Genomic DNA, 22,426 nt, shown 5'->3' with positions numbered 1-22,426 from the left:
TTTGATAGTAATTAGTGAGTTTTGCTTGTCACCCGACGATATAATAATAATAGGATTCATTTGTAGGATACGTAGGTTTTTTAGGTGTGGCCGTCAACTTATGACTTATATGTAATTATTGTGCGTCTTCATCTAAGATGTTTAAAAAGCTTTATATATGATGTCATTTGTTTTTTCCTGAGTGAAAAATCTTAATTTCCTATATTTGGTCTAGTATTATAAATATTCCTTCATTGGAGCAGTTTATTACATACACGGTGTAACATGAGGAAAACCGAATAATTTTAACCACGCATTTCTGAGATCAAAAGAAGGAAAAAATGTAATATGAGTTTAGGTCAATTTCGCCAAAAAAAATTTTTTTTGTTTAGTTTTTTCAATTTTTTAAAATGTATTTGTACATAAAAAATAAATGTTATTGGTAAACTTGTCAATTAAAATTGATTTTTACATTTTTTTTCGTAAAACCTACTTTTTGCAAAGTGTTACTTGTCACTTTTTGACATGTATCAATAAGGATATTTAGACTACGTCCCATAGCAGCGACATCACCATCAAAAAGGCCTTTTACACTATGTAACAATAAAAACTTGTATTTTTTTTAATTAATATTTTCTCTGAAACTAGGCGAATTTCAAAAAAGTTTATAGAACATTTTTGTCTCTAAATATGATCAGGAATACGCTGTTAAAATTATTCGGTTTCCTCATGTTACACCGTGTATACATAGTTATAATAATTATTGCGCAGTTCGGTAAAGGGTCTAAATTAAATTAGAAATGACTATTTAGGGGCTGTCCATAAATTACGTCATCGAGTTTTGACAATTTTCGACCTCCCCCCCACCCCTAAAACATCCAGAAATAATGCTTCGAATGGCCCCGTTTCCTCCTACGTCATGCTACCATCATTCGATGTCCAGAACCCCCCCCCCCCTAATTTGAAATGACGTAATTTATGAATAGCCCCTTAGTCAGGTGACAACCAAAACTCACTAATTACAACCACAAGTATATAGTGAACTTTATTAGTACCAAAATAAGGTTGATCTTTGTTTAATCATTTTTTAGTAGTGAGTTTTGGTTGTCACCTGAGGATTTCACACAATATATTAGGTATTTCGGGGTCAATTATACAAGTTTAAGCCGGCTACACAGGTCAAAAGGGCCCCATTTGTCCCCACCGGGCACATATGGGAATAGGTGCATTCATATTTGTCCCCGCCTCATGTATGGCAGCGGTCACGTGGTGCGAGGATAAATGGAAAATTGGGAATACACCGTCAAAAACCGACTCGTCATTCGCCATGCATGACGCAAGTGTCACTTCCATAAATGTTGCTAGGTTAAACTTGTAAAATGCCCCATTTACTTGTATGAAATGGGTTCCAGATGTATGAACCTGGGCAAGAAGACAACACACACACCAATAAATAAAACTAAAATTGATTTTCAAATATATTTCAGTAATCAAAATATAATAATAGGCTTACACGGTAATAGTTACAAATCGTATCTCTTCTCGTGAAGTTTTCCAAAATGGCGAATGCGGGGATCCGGATTAGCAAAACGTTCTATACAGTTGGCGAAGGAAAAACGCCTAACGCGCTTAGACAACTGATAAACGCCTCCGATGACAGCTGTCAGATGGCTTAAAGGAATAGCATCTAGGCCACAATTGTTAAAAAAAGCAGCTGTCAGAAAAAGGAATTTTATCGGCGACGCTTCCCAGCTGACTGACACGTTTTTTAAATACACAAAACAGCGAAGAAACCACATTTAGCCCTAAAAAACAAAATATTTACATGCCAATAAATTACAATCCCATAGAGTATTACATCATATTTTTTACAGAAATCCTTAGTGCGTTTTATTCACATTGTAAATTTGTTTAAAAAAACGTCTTAAGTGCTACAGTGTTTTACTTTTTAATGTGCACTTTTTTAACGAAAATGTTAAAGACCGCTTCTTTAAATCTATTCATAATACTATCGCTATTTATTATCGTCGGTTATTTTTTAAAATTAATACTTTTGTCCTGTAGTTTATTTTAAAAATGTGTTTATACTTATAAAATATGATTGTATGTATAGTTATATAAGTTATCCAGCTAGTTTTATGTACAATAGTCTTTTCGGCTACATATTTATATTTTAAATCTTTCTTTTAAAATAATAGGTTCATTGTAGGCAAGCACAGACATCGTCAATTCCAACCTTCGGCCGCCATACTTTATTTTGATTTATTGATTTTCTCGTAATATTTCAAAAGCATTATTAAAAACATAAAGTTACTACTAACATTAAAGTATCCTTTGAAGAACTTTGAGTTACGAAAACAAATTTATTCCACTTTTGTAACTTTCGTAACTACTTATGAGATGTTGTCGGAAGTCGAAAGTGCCCTTATGAAAAATTGCGAAAGAATAAGTAGTACACAACTAAATCATTTGATATCGAGAGATTTTTCATTTGATTTTTTGAGAGTAGTTGTGGCGGCCAAAGGCCAAACTTAAATCTAACCAACCAAAACTCAGAGTATCACAAAAATCAGAGTCAGAGAAACAAAAGTGAGGAACTTGAGTCTAGTCAATATTTACACATTTTTTCTTATAATATTTTCTTTATCACAAATAAAATTCCGCGCTATTTTTTGTTAATTATGAGCAAATATGTATACTTTTAACTACTATTGGTCAAGATTCACGAGGAAAAGCACTGGTTGTAAAAAAAACTGGTAAATTATAAGTCTAAAGCCTATAATAATAGCTGATAGTATCTGGTTTTCTTCTTGAAATCTTTAAAACAGTAATAATAATTAATAACAATTGCTTAATCAATTTGATTTTAAATTATGATTGTTTTTGAGCCATTTGTTTTGCCGACTTAGTGATTTTAATGCATATAAATATTCTTACATATCGAGGCCTTCTCAGTGTCTTTTTATTAACGAAAAGGTCAATTTTATGTTACGAGTAAATGTCAAAAGAACAGTTATATGTATTAAAAGCACAAAGAGAAGATCCGCGAATAATCAATCAATCAATCGTGTATTTGTTTAAAATGCCAGTTAATGCACTCATTAATGCATTCAATTAAATGGGTATTTGAACTTAATTCTGCACAATACAAATGGTCATTGGTTTGACACATATACTGATGGTTATGTCATAATTTCATATGATCTTCGCGACTCAATTATTTTAAGATTTCTTTCTGAAAACCAAATTGGAAAAGAACAAGACAAAAGTGGCATTTTAGGAGTCGACTAGAGCATTTGATTGAAATACTCATTTTTAGGGTTCCGTACCCAAAGGGTAAAACGGGACCCTATTACTAAGACTTCGCTGTCCGTCCGTCCGTCCGTCCGTCCGTCCGTCTGTCACCAGGCTGTATCTCACGAACCGTGATAGCTAGACAGTTGAAATTTTCACAGATGATGTATTTCTGTTGCCGCTATAACAACAAATACTAAAAACAGAATAAAATAAAGATTTAAATGGGGCTCCCATACAACAAACGTGATTTTTGACCAAAGTTAAGCAACGTCGGGAGTGGTCAGTACTTGGATGGGTGACCGTTTTTTTTTGCTTTTTTTTCGTTTTTTTTTTTTTTGCATTATGGTACGGAACCCTTCGTGCGCGAGTCCGACTCGCACTTACCCGGTTTTATTTATAAACCGAAAAAGCCACTTTTGCGCCGTTTTTCTTCTAAAATAATAAATGCGTAAGTCTAATGACGGGCACACTTTGATTTGTTGATACTGATTGCTCTACAGAACATTATAACTTCTTTTTGTTAATAAAAAAAGTATTCCAAAATTATAATAAAAAAAATCAGTTTCGTAACTAACTATAATAGTTTCGTAACTTTTTTATATGGCAAGGAATTATTACATAATTTCCATAAAAAAGAATACAATATAACTAGAATGTTCAAACTGTGCCCGTCTACGTAGTTTATGGACGCACAACAAAGTTTACGGACGTTTCAATAAATAAAAAAACCACGGTCTTCCTTCTGAGCATAATTTCTCTAAATTTATGCCTATCTAATTTATATTACACTTAAACCAATATGAACGGTTTTCATTACTCGAAATGTCGTACCATATCGAAACATGTCTGAAAGTTTATGGCAAAGGAGGAAAATATTAAGGAAACTAATTTAAACACTTACAGAAACATTCTAACAAAAAAATATGGTTGTCTGTAAAGTCGGTTTACGGACGATAATTTTGCGTGATAACGTCATACGAAAACATTAACATTACATTACGTAACGTTACCATCGAGATTTATCCACAACGTTACCATGGAGATCTGTCCACAACGTGACACTTTTTCGTGCATGCTACCGGTGTTGATCGATTTATAAGACGTTATCACGTCAAAAACATCGTCTTTGTAATTTTTCCATTTTGTCAGGGACCAAACTTGCCTGTCGTAAATTTTTAATTCACAATAATAAAAAATCTTTTAAGTGAAATTGTGTAAACAGCTTATAATTGACACTAATATAATGCCTTTCTATATAAAATACAATTTTCCTCACAATAACAGCACAAATGTATCAAAACAGTACGACATTTGAACAACAGTCTTCATGTCTCTTATTTTATCGATGACAAGATATCGTTCGATAAAAGACATGATAAGACGACACCGATATAACATCTGCCGCTCGATATACCAAGCATACAGTACAAAGTGTATACTTAAAGCGTTTTTGTCTATAAATAAATGATACTATAGTATAATTACATCTTGTTTTGTTCTCGCCTAAAACTTTTTAACTAACTTTTCAAAGGTTTCATCAATAAATGCGATAGTGATAAATCGTAATAGTTGTATCACTCACATTTAAAATTTTATCAGTTGTTTGCTACATAGCAGGACGTTTTCTGAGCACTTACTAAAAATATACAATTAAGTAAAAGACATATTTATAGTTAGATTTTCTTTAGCATCAGAAAAAAGGTAAACAATCTTGACGTGACGTTTTAGGGGCTATTCATAAATTACATCATTTCAAATTAGGGGGGGGGGGGGGAGGTCTGGACATCGGATGATGGTAGCATGACGTAGGAGGAAACGGGGTCATTCAAAGCATGATTTTAGGGGGGGGGGGGGGGGGGGGTCAAAAATTGTCCGAACTCGACGACGTAATTTATGGACAGCCCTTTATCAAAAATCACTTTTGATAAATAAGTCACGGCAAATATGTAACAATTATGAATCATATCATATACGATTATTTACATTATTTTATGTTACTGATTTTTAAAAAGCGTTTTTCAATTAAAAGACACGTCAAGATCGCGTAGTCTTTTTCTAATGCTAAAAACACGAACTATAATTCAAGGTTAAAACTCTCAACAATATCACCTTGATTGAGTCAGGTGAGGGATCGATATAAAATTAATATTTTGAAAAGTTTCCACTTTCGTAACTATTATTACATTTTCGTAACTACGTAGGTGATGAGCAAAAAATTACAAAACATTTAACATTTTTCTTATTTATTAGGCGAGAACAAACAGGGTCTAAATTTAAAAAATAAAACATCCCATTAAGATACAAATTCCGTAAGTAACATTATTTAAAAATCGCATTTTAATCAAATTCTATACCATTTTTTATTTACACACTTTATTTTTACTTCGTTTCTTTTCAACATTGTATTGTTTGGCCTATCCTAACGACTATTTTATAGAAAAAATAATAACTAATAAAAGCATTAAAAATGAGAATAAATACCTAAACAACACTTTTGTATGGTTCGGAAGCTTTGTTTACAATTAATTTATTTACAATTAACTCTTAACTTAATACAGTTTAATGAGTATTGTAAATAACGAAGGTACATACAATATCAAAAAGTTTTTTTTAATTCCGAAATCTGTCAAAAAAACTGTTTTTTTTTTAAATCCAAAAATAAAGTTCCCAAAAAACATTAATCTTAAACAGAATAGCTTCAGAACCATTAAAAAAAGTAAAAAAAAAACCTACCCAAAAATAGCTGCCGAAATAAAAATAACATTATCACAAAAAGCAATCTACTTGTTACCTACAAGTATTTTAGTGTCAAATAGGTACATTAGAAAGGAGTTCTATTAAAATACATTTACACAAAGATTCATAGGATAAATCAGCATTGTAAGACATCAGGCAGATATGTTCATGTACAAATTAATTAGTTGTATAATATTGTTAAGAATAATTATTAAAAAAAAAATCTCCGTTCGCAACCAGTTACGAAGAAAATAATTTTTCGTTCGCAACCCGTTACGTAGAAAATAATTCTCCGTTCGCAACCCGTTACGAAGAAAAAAATCTTTGTTCGAAACTACGCTAACAATTAACGCCCGACATTGACAATTCACCATACATTAATTGTTCAACAACAACATTGACGCTATGTAGGTACTGTCGTTACTAAGCAATAGGGGGCGTGCATGACGTATAGCACGGACGGACAGCATAGGAGCCGTCAGATTTTTGGCGCGAGGCGTAAATGTGACGTTTATGCTTCCGATGTAGCCCACGAGATGGCAGAAGGCAGAACCTACTATGCACCAGGAAACGTACCTACGAGAACGGTAGATGGTAGCACTTGCTTTGGCAATGTACATATGCACATATGTTTCTGATTCAGGCCACAAGATGGCAGGCCCTCTGCGCACGGTCCCTATTGGTGATCACGGTGGTCAGCATGGTGAAATAGGTGCCAGATACCGACGTTTTCTGTGTGACAGTAAAAATTTATCGGGAATTCAGGTCTGTTTCAAAAAATGTCGTTGAGTATGACCTACACTTTCATCTCGTAGATAAAAATTCTACATCAATCACAAAAGAGGAGATCGCAGAAGGTTTAGAACGTTAAAAATTCGGTATCGTCTTGGGTCGTCCCATTCGTTTTTCATCAAGTTCTTAAATTAGTCCTATTCTGCTTTCGTCACTCATTCTGCATTCGTCACAATCGTCGGTGGCTTTCAATGTAGAATGAGTGACGAAAGCAGAATAGGACTAATTTAAGAACTTGACGAAAAACGAATGGGACGACCAAAGACCATACCAAAAATTCTGTACTAATATATATGTTTTTGCCAGTAGTTGGAAGATGTTATGTGACGAATGTAAGAAGTTATGTGAGGCGATGGATAACCTGTCTTCAGTTAATATTTAAGATTATTGTTATTGTATAACACAACTCTATGTTAACGTTTTAGGATAATAATAATACTGTATGCATTCCACAGTGCCTTAGTGTCTCACTGTAATACTGTGTAATATGTTTGAATAAGTAAAATATATCTTGTCTAGGTTTCCAAAGTGTGACCAATCTGCCTTTTCTACCAATTTTTGTGTTGTGACTGTTAACTGATTATCCTCATGTATTTAAGTTTTAAGAAATGTTACTTTTGACTGACCAATGTTGGTTCTTCTCTTTGCAATTAAGATTACGAAATTGACAGTTATGACTGACCACATCGACCTTAGAGTCGGACCAACCTAACTCTGCATGGAATTTGCATGACAAAGTATGTAATTTTTTCTTCTTCTTCGCGTTGTCCGGGCTTTTTGCCACAGCTCATGTGAGTCTGGGGTCCGCTTGACAACTAATCCCAAGAATTGACGTAGGCACTAGTTTTTACGAAAGCAACTGCCATCTGACCTTCCAACCCAAAGGGGAAACTAGGCTTTATTGGGATTAGTCCGGTTTCCTCACGATGTTTTCCTTCACCGAAAAGAAACTGGTAAATATCATATGAAATTTCGTACAAAAGTTCCGAAAAATTCATTGGTGGTTTGAACCCGCGACCTCCGGATTGAAAGTCGCATGCTCTTACCGCTAGGCCACCAGCGCTACCATGACAAGGGATGGAAATGTCATCATTAATGTCAAATTTATATGAAATATGACGTTTATTAAGACACTCCATCGCATTATTCTGTTCGGGTCGGTGCAGAGTCACCTTAGGGGGGTATTCCATCTAATATCTTTGTCAAACATGTATTGCGTCTCACATTTTGCTTAATGATAGAGTGAGACGCAATGACATTGTACAAAGAAATTGCACAGGTGGAATACCAACCTTAGACTCTCACAAAAATCGTAACTTCAGTTATAACTGAGAAATTTTGAACCTAATATCTTTGCAAATAAGGTCGATAATCAGTAAACAGCATGTAGTTTAGACATGAAGTAGGTTAATAGAACTCCCCTTGGGCCTCTAGCGGCCGCCGTATCATCTGACAGTGAGCGCGAGCGCGAGCAGGAGCGTGGCGGGCGCGAGGCGCTCCGCGAGGCTGTTGTACTTGCTGCTCTGCTCACATGTACCTGGAAGGAAAGAGACATTTTCTATATCCAATTTTTGATGTAAATTTTTAATTAAAACTCAGGCATCAATTATCATTAAACCAAAAATTGGTTTTGGTAACCGACAACATTATATTAAGAAAAATAATTTCGTAAGCTACACTTAATGGTGAAATGCTCCTATACCGGAAGGAAATAGTACTACGACACAAGTGCGAAAAATACGTATTCGCACATGTAACGTACAATGTTTTACAGTACATACGACCCTTAATAAGTTTTCGACATAGTTACGTAATGTGCTAGTTATCGCACTAGTGCGGTAAAGTAGCACCATTATCACAGAATACGTAATAGTACTACCGTACAGAAAGGAAACTTCCTACAAAACCGAAGTTTGACAGCGGTTCAGGGTCGAATCATGTTGTCCCTTTCTAATATATGGCACTATCCCTTTCGGCTGTCAAAATTCAAGCCGTTATCTTATCTGTGGTCGTGCACGCAAAGGGACGTCAAGTTGTGTCAGCCCTAATAATTGCTCGGAGCAATGCTGAGCCGAACGGAGCCGAGTTTGCCCGAAGTCAGGAGTTTCGCACCCCTGCCATTATGTAGGTAAGTACTGTAAAGTATACTTGGTCAAGCAGATCTTATCAGTAGAAAAAGGCGGCAAATTTGAAAAATGAAGGCGCGAAGGGATATCGTCCCATAGAAAATTTGAATTTCGCGCCTTTTTTTACTGACAAGATTTGCTTGACCGTCTATAACGTACCATTGAGTGTCAGATTGTAGGCCTTGTCAGGCGGGCCGGGCGACGCCGAGCGATCACACGAGTGCGACACGATGCTCAAAGACAGCGTGCCTCCGTGGGTCTCTGTAACATAACAATATCAACATAGTGTTTATAGAGCTAATTTAATTTATTTTAATTGGTAATTAACTTGGTCTGGGCTGAAAAACAGCGCTGCAGTGTCACTAACGCTGAGTTGATGCTGGCAGCATTATGCTGACGCCCAAACCATTTGTCACAGAAAATGTTTAGTTATTAAGTTACAATAGTCTAGTTAAGATTATCCATTTTATTTCCCCCACAAAAAAAAACATAATAATAACAGTACCTTCAGATCCACAGCGCAGGCTTCGTCACCATACAGATAGCTCATCCACCAGATACATCCACCATAGATTATAGATTATAGATATAACGTTTATAGGTTAAGTAACTTCTTTTTTAGGGTTCCGTACCCAAAGGGTAAAACGGGACCCTATTACTAAGACTTCGCTGTCCGTCCGTCCGTCCGTCCGTCCGTCCGTCCGTCCGTCCGTCTGTCACCAGGCTGTATCTCACGAACCGTGATAGCTAGACAGTTGAAATTTTCACAGATGATGTATTTCTGTTGCCGCTATAACAACAAATACTAAAAACAGAATAAAATAAAGATTTAAATGGGGCTCCCATACAACAAACGTGATTTTTGACCAAAGTTAAGCAACGTCGGGAGTGGTCAGTATTTGGATGGGTGACCGTTTTTTTTTTTTTGCTTTTTTTTGTTTTTTTTTTTGCATTATGGTACGGAACCCTTCGTGCGCGAGTCCGACTCGCACTTGCCCGGTTTTTTTACTTTAAATATTGTGTGCTCTGTATTCGCTGTTGTGGCAATAAATACATCTTCTTTTTTTTTCACAATTTTTTCAGAGGTCAGTACCATATAGAGTCAGATCAAGCCTGCATGGCATTTGCAATGAAAAAGTGTGGTATTGTCATCAAAAATGTAAAATTTCTATAAAAATATGATGTTTATAATGTCACTCCTTCACTTCGTTTTATTTGAATCGGGGCAAAACATCATAAAACGTTAAATAGTTAAATATACTCCAGGAGCCGAGTACTATCACCTATAATAATATAATAATTAATTTGGCGCTAATAATAGGTAATTTGTTAGCGCCTTGTACATATGTGGGTTTTTTAAGACAAAATGGTACCTATACCATTTACTCTTTTCGAAAAACCATCAACTTTTGGGTTATTTAGACTCAGAATCACGAGTACTGTTGAATGAGACAAAGAAAAAAGGTGTCCCCAGTTTTTCATACAAATTTTGGGTGTCAGGTTTGTAACGATCCATACAAAATGTATGTGAAAATGCGTTACAAAACTGACATTTTTTTTCTTCTTAAATCGATAGTCCTCGTGATTCTGAGTAGAAATAACCCAAAAGTTAATTGATTTTCGAAAAAAAGTAAATGGTACACTTTTTGGTGAAAATGCCCATACCTATATAATAATTACCCACCTCTTAATTACTCTAAGTATTTACTTTCTTAATCTGTTCGTAAATTTGTTTTCTATTATTGATGACATAAGAATGAATATTTACTTAATGGCGAGGACAAAATTAGATGTCTCGGGAGGGCCTAGTTTGATTTCCGATTTGTTCCTAAGTTGTGAGTTATTTTCGTAATATAAATGGGGCATTATTTATGAAAAGGGACCTTATTGTGGATGGCGCTTACGCCGCACAGCGTCGCGCAGCATTGTATTTATATCGGAGCATCGTTAATAATGGCGTAAGCGCCATCGACAATAAGTACGGCTACCACCAGTTTTGACATTGACAGATTAGCTCGCGTCTACGTAAATTACTTTCTATACATCTCGCTTGCACTAATATGCGAGTACGAGCGAGATGCATAGAAAGTAAGTTACTTAAACGTGAGTGAATATGTCAATGTTAAAACTGGTGGTAGTGCTTCAGGTCCCTTTCCATAGATAACGTTACAAATACGTACCGTTGTTATTGTGGTGCTCGTAAACGATGCAGACTGTGCGCAGGCGCGTGCTGCGCGGCTGCGCTGGGGCCGCTACCACGTAGCCGGTGCCGCCGGACTGCCAGCTGCCATAGCAGGTATACACTGAAAAAAGAACAGTCATTTGTTTTAAAAGGCGGCAGGTATACACTAAAAAAAAAGAACAGTCATATGTTTTACAACGGGGCAAAGTTGTTGTTTAACCTCTCGTGCTATTGATACTCGAGCAAGCGAAAGATTCCAAAATTTAACCACGAGCGTAGTGAGAAAAACAATAATAGCGCTTTCTCTGCTACTTCTACAGGAAGTTCCAAAAAACCATCTCATTCAGTCAGCTATATATTATTGCTCTGAGACCAACACAGTGCATAGCAAGAGAGCTAAAGGAAAATCGGAACGCATATAGGATCACTCGTGCGTCTGTCTGTCCGACCATTCAGTTTTTCGGAACTTATGTGCGAAATATCATTTGATATTTACCAGTCGCTTTTCGGTGAAGGAAAACATCATGAGGAAACCGGACTGATCCAAATAAAGCCTAGTCGCTTTCGTAAAACCTAATGCCTACGTCAAATCATGGGATTAGTTGTCAGGTGGACCCCAGGCTCCCGTGAGTCGTGGCAAAAATGCCGGGACAACGCATTACGCAAGGAAGAAAAGTAGTACCACTGTACCTATATATATCTTTTATGTCAACAATAGGCCAGGGTTGTTGACACATGTTGAATTTTATAACTAAATCTAGTTAAAAAGGTAGAAGATGTGCAGTTCATAACAATAAATTGAAAACTAAAAAAATATATGGGAATAATAAAAAAATACAAGACCTCAAAGTTTCAAAAAAAATTTTTTTTTTATTTCCAAAGAGGAAAAAAATGGTACCCATTCGATTACTTTTACTTACATTTTATTTAAAAATATATTGTATGGCAACTATATACATAAACGCAATATTTCACCGACAAAATAGCAATTTCCTTATTTTCAATATATCTAAACGGCTTCTAACGTTACATGCTAACGTCACGATGTATTGCCATTTTGATCGAAGCGTTTCGTCAATAAAGTGCGGGTGCTAGACTTTGACCATCATTTGTGACTTTTGTATTGCTTTAAGGTAAATATCTAATTATACAGAATGATTTTGTTATGTCCGACCGAACTAAGACTATGGGTCAAATACAGACATTTGATCCTCAAAGCAAACCTGATCGACAGATAACATTCATAAAAAAATTTCAAATACCCTATTTAATAAACTTTAACTGGGGCAAGCGGACTTGAACTCGATGCTGTCTCGGGCCGCGCCGCACCCTATACTAGCGCTGTCGTAAACGCCGGGAACGCATTTTGGTGCAATTTCTTCATAAGTTAGACGCGCATGTGACACCCTTAATATAGCAACATCCATAAACTACGAAAACCTCTTAACGTTGCTTGTTATCCATAGGCTACGATGGCCAAAATCGAGAAAAAACTGTCTAGAAATTGAATTTAGCGCTACACAAGTACCAGGGCCTCATGAGTTACGAGAAGGTGTCGTTGACCAACGCGGCGGCCGTGGCGCGTACGAGTATGAAGGTATCGCGGCTGCTCGCGTATCTTAGCTGTATACTTTGGACGGTACTCGACTGAAAAGCTCTCTATTATATCACGATTGTATAAAATACTATTTATAATGTAAATATTTTAATAAACTTACCAGTACTGGGGCAAGCGGACTTGAACTCGATGCTGTCTTGGGCCGCGCCGCACCCTATACTCGCGCTGTCGTAAACGCCGGGAACGCATTTTGGTTCAATTTCTTCATAAGTTAGAAACGCTCATGTGACACCCTTAATATAGCAACATCCATAGACTACGAAAACCACTTAGCGTTGCTTGTTAGTCTCCATAGGCTACGGTGGCCAAAATCGAGAAAAAACTGTTTAGTAATTGAATTTAGCGCTGCACAAGTACCAGGGCCTCATGAATTACGAGAAGGTGTCGTTGACCAGCCTGCCAGGCCGCGGCGGGCGGGTCGCGTACGTGTATGAAGGTATCGCGGCTGCTCGCGTATCTTAGCTGTATACTTTGGACGGTACTCGACTGAAAAGCTCTCTTATATCACGATTGTATAAAATTTCATGTAAATATTTTAATAAACTTACCAGTACTGGGGCAAGCGGACTTGAACTCGATGCTGTCTTGGGCCGCGCCGCACCCTATACTCGCGCTGTCATAAACGCCGGGAACGCATTTTGGTTCAATTTCCGTGCTTTCAGCGTCTCCTGAAAAATTCAAGTTTTAAATTTAATTATTAACCTTCTCGTGAAGGTCTATATCTATATTGTATATATATTTTTTACTTGACAATAACATTTAATCTTTCAAATTTTACAAGGACATCAAGTTTTAAACTAAAACAAGAAAAGAAAACTACATATATGAGGAGGGTTGGTTAATGGTGGAGTTCTGGGCTAGGGCTACGGTAGTAAAACTACCGTATTTGTGGCAGAGGGGGTAGAGCTAGTAATGCTCAGTCTGGAGGATGTCTTGTCTGTGGACTGCACCGTCGTCGAAGCCTAGGATTTTTTTGTAGATTTAAATCTATGTTGTGGCTTAAGTAAGCCACCGTTTATATTATAAATTAATAACATAAATAATTAACGAAGGAAAAAAACTAGAAAGGCTGCTATTGCTAAGGCGGGATTTGAACCCGCGTCTTCAGTTTTCAAGGCATGCCAATATTTCAAGGACCTTTTTATCAGAATTCCTTTTGGGATTTCATATGGAATGAACCTTCTTGCACTTGAAGCTTAAGCACCCTCCTGTGATTGAAAGCCACAATTTATAATTTAAATATATACTACTCTGTATACAATATACGTACCTATAGTCATCTGCTGCCGTCTCCGCCTGGAGTCAGCTAAAGAGCTGACCACACTGTAGCGGCCGAAGATAGGACACCGTTCCGGAGTCAAAGTGGTCGCTGTAACAGACAGATAAAAAATCAATACAAATCGGAGACTGCTTGAAGCAGATTTCTGACGAATAGGATGTAGCGATAGGAGAGGTTTTTCGTGTATAGTAATTCCTCTTCGAATGTACTGGCTGACAGTATGAACAGCGAACAGAGATAAAAAATTGTATATCTATTATTTACAGGACTCATTTACCAGTATGTGTAGTGTGCGTTTCTAGCACAAGAAATAACAGGATAAATGAATAAGAAATAGTCAAGACAAGTGGACTTACTGATGAGTGTGATGGATGGGTCGTGTTCCGGCTCAGCACAGGCGTCCTGCGGGGACTCCCACAGCCCGGAGCCCGAGCGCAGCTCCAGCACGTGCGCGGAGCGCCGGTGGAACACCAGGCACACGTGCCCGGACTCACTGGAACACGACAAATAGAAACTCAAGTTAAACACTGTGTTTCGGTCCCTGGTACTGAAACACAAACAAAAACGGGTTGGTCTTTTAAGATTTTAGGTCATTATGATTGGGCTGAAAAATAAAAAAAACTGTCATACGAGACATATTTCATGCTAAAGGGGGGGGGACGGGGGGGACGGTGCTAGTGTGTGTAAAGCATCGTACCCAATCAGCCTTCTTTCTTCCACTGCTGGACATAGGCTTCTCCTATTGCACGCCATTGAGTACCTACGATTTGCGGCAACTCTGATCCAGATCTTACAGCCGAGAAGGTCATCGCTCCATCTAGTCTGAGGGCGTCCTACGCTACGTTTGCCGATGCGCGGTCTCCACTCGAGAACTCGTCTACCCCAACGGTTATTTTCTACGGGTAATATGACCGGCCCACTCCCACTTCAGCTTGCTAATCCGGTGGGCTATGTCGACGACTTTAGTTCTAACCAAATGTACATGTAACAAATATAAAAACAAAATTGATCGTATCCTCACCATCCTTTAGTGACGTGTGCTACAAGTTTTATATGTTTCTTTTCCTTCTGTTCCAGGATGGAGTGGCACACCAGCCGCTTCTCTTCCAACTGTCCATCCGCGTTCGCTATCTGCAATGTTACATTATATTTTTTTATTATTAATGCCTAAACTAATTCTCCTTCTTCTTCTAATAAACTAGACGCACCACACAACTCATAATATTGGTCTTTACCTTGACATTTTTCAATGAATTTTCCAATCTAGGAGATCATCCTACTAGTTTATATTTTTATTTGTTTATTAAGCATAGTTTTTTCTGACGATTTGTGTCCTTTCTACTGAGAATAACGAGCTAAACAGAAAATCAACTAGAACAACGTACGACGAGTACCTAAGGAACTGGCAAAATAAACTTTGAACACTTTGTACAAGTTTTAAGCAAATGCTCAATTAGTAGGCAAACTTTTCTGCAAACACAATCAGCCAAAAATTTTGAAAGAGAATAACTTAAGGTAAAATAGTAGGTATTTGTAGAAAACATACCTTTAGCGTGGCATTCTTGGTTGTAAAATGGTACTGATGGGTGTGGTCCAAACTGTACCACTTGTGGTGGTCCACTATCCAACTTGGGAAGTGGCACCGGTTGTGCTCGTCGTCACCTGAAAGAAATATTAATTGTAGATTCGTTTCAAAAGTTTCAAACATTAAAGAAAAGCATATGGTCATCGTATGCCCAAGTAAGATACGTCAAAAGTTAGGTCAAATCCTGAATAAATGTAATTTTGAGAGAGCCGCGGGTTTGGTATAAAATAAACAAATGCCTGATTGACAATTTCTTAGACAAGACTAAAAATATGTTCTAAAACTTATATGACTTGTCGGAGGCATTTGATAGTGTTGATCATGAAAACTTTATTAAAATTAAATTGTATGAAATAAACAAATTGTGTTTTTGACCTTGTATCGACATAATATAATTTTTATAAAACACAACGAGTAATCATCTCTCAAACTCAGTCTACGGTTGGTTGAACAATTGTGTTTGGAGTACCCCAGGGTTTTATTCTTTGTCCTAAAACGTTTTAACTTTAGACATTTTTTTTTGTAGAAGTTTATATCAAACGTTTATTATTTCTACTTACTATTAGTCAGCCTCATGGTCCGACTGCCGTCGGTCGGTGACGAAAGCCCGTTGCACGTTGCATCTCCGGACTGAGCTATGTAGTACGTCATAGTTTTGTCGCTATGCTGGCCTTTATAGATGAAGCATCTGTGGAGAAGAAAGACATTGAAACTGTGTATTTATCATCATCAATTTATAACCGTCCCACTGCCGGACATTTGTCTTTTATGGTAAAATGCCTACTTTGACGTCTTTTGTGATATTTATTAGAAATTATTTAAGACACTGCTTAAGGCACCATAAGACACTACTTCTTTAATTTTTTTTAAACGTCCTTTTTTTCATCTGTTATAAAATTTCCAATTGTGACATTTTTTTAACTTGTATTACAAAACTAGCTGTGCCCGTACTGGCTTGGAGTTTATTTATTTTATTTTATTTTTTTATTTATTGTTTATTAAGAAACAAACGGTTGTATACATTTACAGTTAAACAGAAAGATATGATAGTATACTTAAACCTACAGTTTCCTCAATTAAAAATACGACAGCTAATTACAGTTATAATTACTTTAAACAAAAATATCTGAGCTATAGCAATTTTATTTATCAGGGTACAGTCGAAGTCGCAAAAATTACATTATTATTAGTGTTTTATTCATTAATTCCTTCACTGTACCAACTTCAATATATATATATACATATGTATAATGTGTATACAAAATAAAGTAGTTGTAATATACTTGCACACTCACATATAGGTACCTATATAATATATGTTTATTTATTAAATGCAATTAAAGGGGAATGATCCTAATTATTATTTGAATGCTTTCCTAACATCATATATCGAGCAATTGAATATGTCGACTTCAGACAGTTTTGAATTATTATTAAATAACCTACAAGCACGCCTAATATAATTATTACGTGCATAACAAGTTCTAGTTTTAGGTATTCCGAATAGCTCCTTTTTGCGACACATACGTTGCCTGCTGCGAGGGACTTTGAACAAAATCTCTTGAAGTAGCGAGGGAACATCTAGATGTGAGTGAATTATTTTGTAAAGAACAACAGTTTAGCTGGAGAGTCATTATAGTGTAAGTAGGTATTAAGCAACCAAATATCTTGACCCCTAAATGCTGCAAGAATTGAAGTCCGTTCGTTCCTCTTTAAAAACCATATACCAAATATATTCCAAATTTCTGTACCTGTATGTGTCTTCGTCGGAGGCCAAAGCGTTCCGTCGCTGCACTTGCGATATCTTGCCCACCAAGTATCTCGTGGAGCCTTCCTTCCACGTCGCTAGGCACACTAGCTCCTCCACTGTAACGGAAATTATCATCACTGTCAATTTTAACATTATTACCAGCATCATCTTTATCATCACCCATACCATCTGCCAAAAATCTACCTTTATAATTAGCTATACTTCATAATTGTTATATTTTATCCCAGATACTAAAATGACAGTACGATTGGCCAATGTAATGTAATCTGCCCAATCCAACACTACATTTTTAGTGTAAAACCAGCGATTATTAAGTAAATTTGTCAATAAAACTGTCATTGTAGTCTATGAGATGTAAGGGCTTAATGAATACTAAAGCGCATCTAAAGATGTTTTAAAATCAAAATATGCTTTGGCTTCAATATTAAGTAATTTAAATTGACAATAAAGTAATCATGTGGCACTTTTAATCCCAGAGTCCAACGGACGAGATATCGCATAGAGTATGTGTGTATGATATGGTACCTTGACTACCTATATGGATTAAAGAAAAAAAATGGGCATAGAAAAAACTCTTGGGATTTATGAAGGTCGTGGTTTTTCTTTGTAAGAGATTATAAATAATTAACAAAATAAATAATAATAACTAACTTATTACGACTTATATTAAATATTTAAAGTCCCTTACCATTACTCTCAGTGGCCTGGACGTCCGGGCATGCCATATACCGCAGAAGCAGCCTCGAGTCGTCCGTACACGACTCGGCTCGTGATGGCGGGTTCGTGCAGTCCCCAGCGCCGCTGTTGAGACGGAATAGAGTTTAAATTTGCTTGTCTTAAATGCAATCGAGTGAAGTAGGTAGCGCGCTACGCTAACTTCATCGCTAACGTCATTGTAATGCCCTCACAGGGTGGCATGTACTATTATGTACTAAGAAATTATATTTAACACCATGTATTCTGATGCATCACTGTACTGTACATGTATACTTACAATAAATACAAATACAAAAAACTTGACAGAGCTACGAGTATAACCTCTAACCACTTTGAACAACCCAAGGGCAACAACCCAAGAACAACCAAAGCAAGGGTTGGGGCGCTGAGGGTTCGGAGTTTGGATGTTCTGAGACGAGATTTTAGGGTTTGAGGGGTCAGGGTTTGCTGTTGAGGGGTTGGCGCTTGATGTTGAGGTGTTGGGGTTTTGATATGGAGGGGTCAGGGTTTCATGTTGAGTTGTCGGGATTTTATGTTCAGGGGTTGGGGTTGAATATTGAGAGCTCAGCGCTTTATGTTGAGGCGTCGGGGTTTCATGTTGAGAAGTCGGGGTCTGATGTTGAGATAGTAAATTACCGGTTATATGTAAACGTGAACGGCGCGGGTCTGAACGGGCAGGGCTGCGGCGTCGGCGCGGGGTCCTTGCGGAACATGGAGTACAGCGCCGCGTCGCCTGTGATTGTGTCGCAGAGCGACGACAGGGTCTCTTTTGGTGAGCAGTATGCTGAAAAATAAAGGTTACAGTTTTGTTATAGTTATTACATCAATAAGTAAGCTTAGATTCAACTCCATACTAGCTGCTTTGTTACTGCACACCGTTGTATGGGGACCTTGCACTTTGAGACTATGCGCTGAAACTTGGCACAGTTGATTCTTAGCTGGTCTTGAGCAGATACAGACCGGGAGACCTCGAGAGCCACGTCTCATTTAGTGGGGGGGAGGGGGGGAAGTTCGACGCCGCCGCGCTTCACTTGGAGCAACATTTCTCTAAAACTATACCTATTAGGGAATGTAATATATCATTTTCGGATAAATTAAGGATGAGGAATCTAGTTTTGGAACAAAAACAATGCACTTTCTAACAAAAAAAAAGCATAAAGTAGAAAAGACTAAAAAACGTATTTTTGATTTTTTCATAATTACCAATTTTTTTTTAAAGTATAGCAGGAATCTGAATACAAAAAATACAGTCGTAAAGCTACACTTATTACGTTTAAGAAAATATATAGTTTAATATACAAAACTGTTGATAAATGGGAGATAAAAAATAATATTAAGCGTGGGTCAGAGTGATCTCAATACAAAATATGATGAATGTGGGAAAGTTACTTATAATTTGTTCTACAATCGTTTATTTTTCTTGTTTTTCGTAAATAACTCGTAAACGGTAGCCCACAGCAAAAAAATATCTGTTACGTAAATAATCTGTTTCAGATTTCTTATAAAATAAGTACTACTGTTTATCGGTACCATCAATATTAAAAAAAATATTGAAGGGAGAAAATAAATACTTAGGTCCCCTTTTTTAGTCATTCGTAAATAACTCGTAAACGAAGGCCAATAGCAAAACAATTTTTAGTACATGAATAATTTACATAAAATTTCCTACAAAAAAGGTCATTCGAACTTTTTCGCTAGGATCAATATTAAAAACGATATTAAAGAGAGAAAATAAATTCTAAGGTCCCCTTTTTAAATATTGATCCTAGCGAAAAAGTTTGAATAACCTTTTTTGTAGGAAGTTTTATGCTAATTATTCTTGTGTTAAAATATTTTTTGCTATTGGACATCCTTTACGAGTTATTTACGAATGACTAAAAAAGAGGACCTTAGTATTTATTTTCTCCCTTCAATATTTTTTTTAATATTGACCTTAGCGAAAAAAAGGAGCACTTATTTTATAAGAAATCTTAAACAGATTATTTACGTAAAAGATATTTTTTTGCTGTGGGCTACCGTTTACGAGTTATTTACGAAATTATTAAAAAATAAACGATTGTAGAACAAATTATAAGTAACTTTCCCACATTCATAATATTATGTATTGAGATCACTCTGGCCCACGCTTAATATTATTTTTTATCTCCCATTTATCAACAGTTTTGTATATTAAACTATATATTTTCTTAAACGTAATAAGTGTAGCTTTACGACTGTATTTTTTGTTTTCAGATTCCTGCTATACTTTAAAAAAAAATTGGTAATTATGAAAAAATCAAAAATACGTTTTTTAGTCTTTTCTACTTTATGCTTTTTTTTTGTTAGAAAGTGCATTGTTTTTGTTCCAAAACTAGATTCCTCACCCTTAATTTATCCGAAAATGATATATTACATTCCCTAATAGGTATAGTTTTAGAGAAATGTTGCTCCAAGTGAAGCGCGGCGGCGTCGAACTTCCCCCCCTCCCCCCCACTAAATGAGACGTGGCTCTCGAGGTCTCCCGGTCTGTATCTGCTCATGACCAGCTAAGAATCAACTGTGCCAAGTTTCAGCGCATAGTCACAAAGTGCAAGGTGTCGTGCACTAACAAACTAGCTATACATGGTTTTTCTCACTTAATAAATAATAAGTGTTACGGTAAAACTTGCTAAGTACTTATTAATAATTTATTGCCGTTTTTTGTGTAATGTTACGGAACCCTTCATGCGCTAGTCCGACTCGCACTTGGCAGGTTTTATACAATTTTGTTACGAGTAGACCAAGAAATCGGTGCCGACTTTTGTTGGTCTAAGTCTACTCTATTTCTATCATCCCACACAGGAATGTTTATTGATGGCGCCATTTAAAAATATTTACATTCAATATTAGGGCACTTACTTTCTTTATACTGCAACACATATCTGTGCTTTTCGTGTATCACCATACATCTGTAGCAGTCGTCACTCCTGGAAAATAAGAAAACATAATTGAAAATAACTTCCTGAATAGCATATATATATTTATGACAGACAGGTGACAGTGAAAAATTATAATAAGATCGAGCTGATCTGATGAAGCAGTTCTGGTTCAGTGTGTCCGACTGACTCACTGTACCCGACTTGTATTCACCTGTCATATAATAGGAATTTGTCATAGCTCTCCGTCTCTGAGCACTCTCATTTAGACTGTATGTGTGTCTGGTTGATCGACACGAGTCCCGAAACTCCGGACAAGAACCACTCCCTTGTTCACTCACTCGTAGACATTGCTATTCTATGAAATATAGTCGTGGTTCAGTGTGTCCGACTGGCTCACTGTACCCGACTTGCACTCACCTGTCATATAACAGGAATTTGTCATAGCTCTCCCGTCACTGAGCAGTCTCCTTTAGACTGTATGTGTGTACTCGTATGGTTGATCGACACAAGTCTCGAAACTCCGGACTAGAACCACTCCATTGTAGATATTGCTGTTCTATGTAAAAATAGTCGTGGTTCAGTGTGTCCGACTGGCTCATTGTACCCGACTTGCACTCACGTGTCATATTACAGGAATTTGTCATAGCTCTCCGTCTCGGAGCACTCTCCTTTGGACTGTATGTGTGTTTGGTTGATCGACACGAGGCCCGGAACTCCGGACAAGAACCATTCCCTTGTTCACTCACTCGTAGACTGCTATTCTATGAAATATAGTCGTGTTTCAGTGTGTCCGACTGACTCACTGTATCAGACTTGTACTCACCTGTCATATAACAGGAATTTGTCATAGCTCTCCGTCTCGGAGCACTCTCCTTTAGACTGTATGTGTGTCTGGTTGATCGACACGAGTCCCGAAACTCCGGACTAGAACCACTCCATTGTAGATATTGCTGTTCTATGTAAAAATAGTCGTGGTTCAGTGTGTCCGACTGGCTCACTGTATCCGACTTGCACTCACCTGTCATATAACAGGAATTTGTCATAGCTCTCCGTCTCGAAGCACTCTCCTTTGGACTGTATGTGTGTCTGGTTGATCGACACGAGTCCCGAAACTCCGGACTAGAACCACTCCATTGTAGATATTGCTGTTCTATGTAAAAATAGTCGTGGTTCAGTGTGTCCGACTGGCTCACTGTATCCGACTTGCACTCACCTGTCATATAACAGGAATTTGTCATAGCTCTCCGTCTCGAAGCACTCTCCTTTGGACTGTATGTGTGTTTGGTTGATCGACACAAGTCTCGAAACTCCGGACTAGAACCACTCCATTGTAGATATTGCTGTTCTATGTAAAAATAGTCGTGGTTCAGTGTGTCCGACTGGCTCATTGTACCCGACTTGCACTCACGTGTCATATTACAGGAATTTGTCATAGCTCTCCGTCTCG

At 37.0% G+C, this 22,426-nt stretch overlaps 1 protein-coding gene across 1 annotated transcript in view; it reads right to left on the bottom strand.

Annotated features, from left to right (window-relative positions):
* Positions 1-1,444: 1,444 nt before the first annotated feature.
* LOC134803809 (uncharacterized) overlaps positions 1,445-22,426 on the bottom strand; it is a 351,011-nt gene continuing 330,029 nt past the window's right edge. Inside the window, exons 4-16 of the mRNA XM_063776646.1 lie at positions 20,960-21,027; positions 18,719-18,866; positions 18,054-18,166; positions 17,346-17,460; positions 16,155-16,282; positions 15,556-15,671; positions 15,031-15,140; positions 14,366-14,502; positions 14,001-14,099; positions 13,279-13,398; positions 11,111-11,233; positions 9,090-9,191; positions 1,445-8,341 (exon numbers count right to left, since the gene is read on the bottom strand). Of these exons, the coding sequence (XP_063632716.1) occupies positions 8,250-8,341; positions 9,090-9,191; positions 11,111-11,233; positions 13,279-13,398; positions 14,001-14,099; positions 14,366-14,502; positions 15,031-15,140; positions 15,556-15,671; positions 16,155-16,282; positions 17,346-17,460; positions 18,054-18,166; positions 18,719-18,866; positions 20,960-21,027 (1,471 nt within the window). The 3' untranslated portion in view covers positions 1,445-8,249. The remainder of the gene's footprint in view (positions 8,342-9,089; positions 9,192-11,110; positions 11,234-13,278; positions 13,399-14,000; positions 14,100-14,365; positions 14,503-15,030; positions 15,141-15,555; positions 15,672-16,154; positions 16,283-17,345; positions 17,461-18,053; positions 18,167-18,718; positions 18,867-20,959; positions 21,028-22,426) is intronic.

Source organism: Cydia splendana, chromosome 27, assembly GCF_910591565.1.
Source record: "Cydia splendana chromosome 27, ilCydSple1.2, whole genome shotgun sequence".
Classification (NCBI taxonomy): Eukaryota; Metazoa; Arthropoda; class Insecta; order Lepidoptera; family Tortricidae; genus Cydia; species Cydia splendana.
This window is presented reverse-complemented; position numbering and strand designations above follow the sequence as displayed.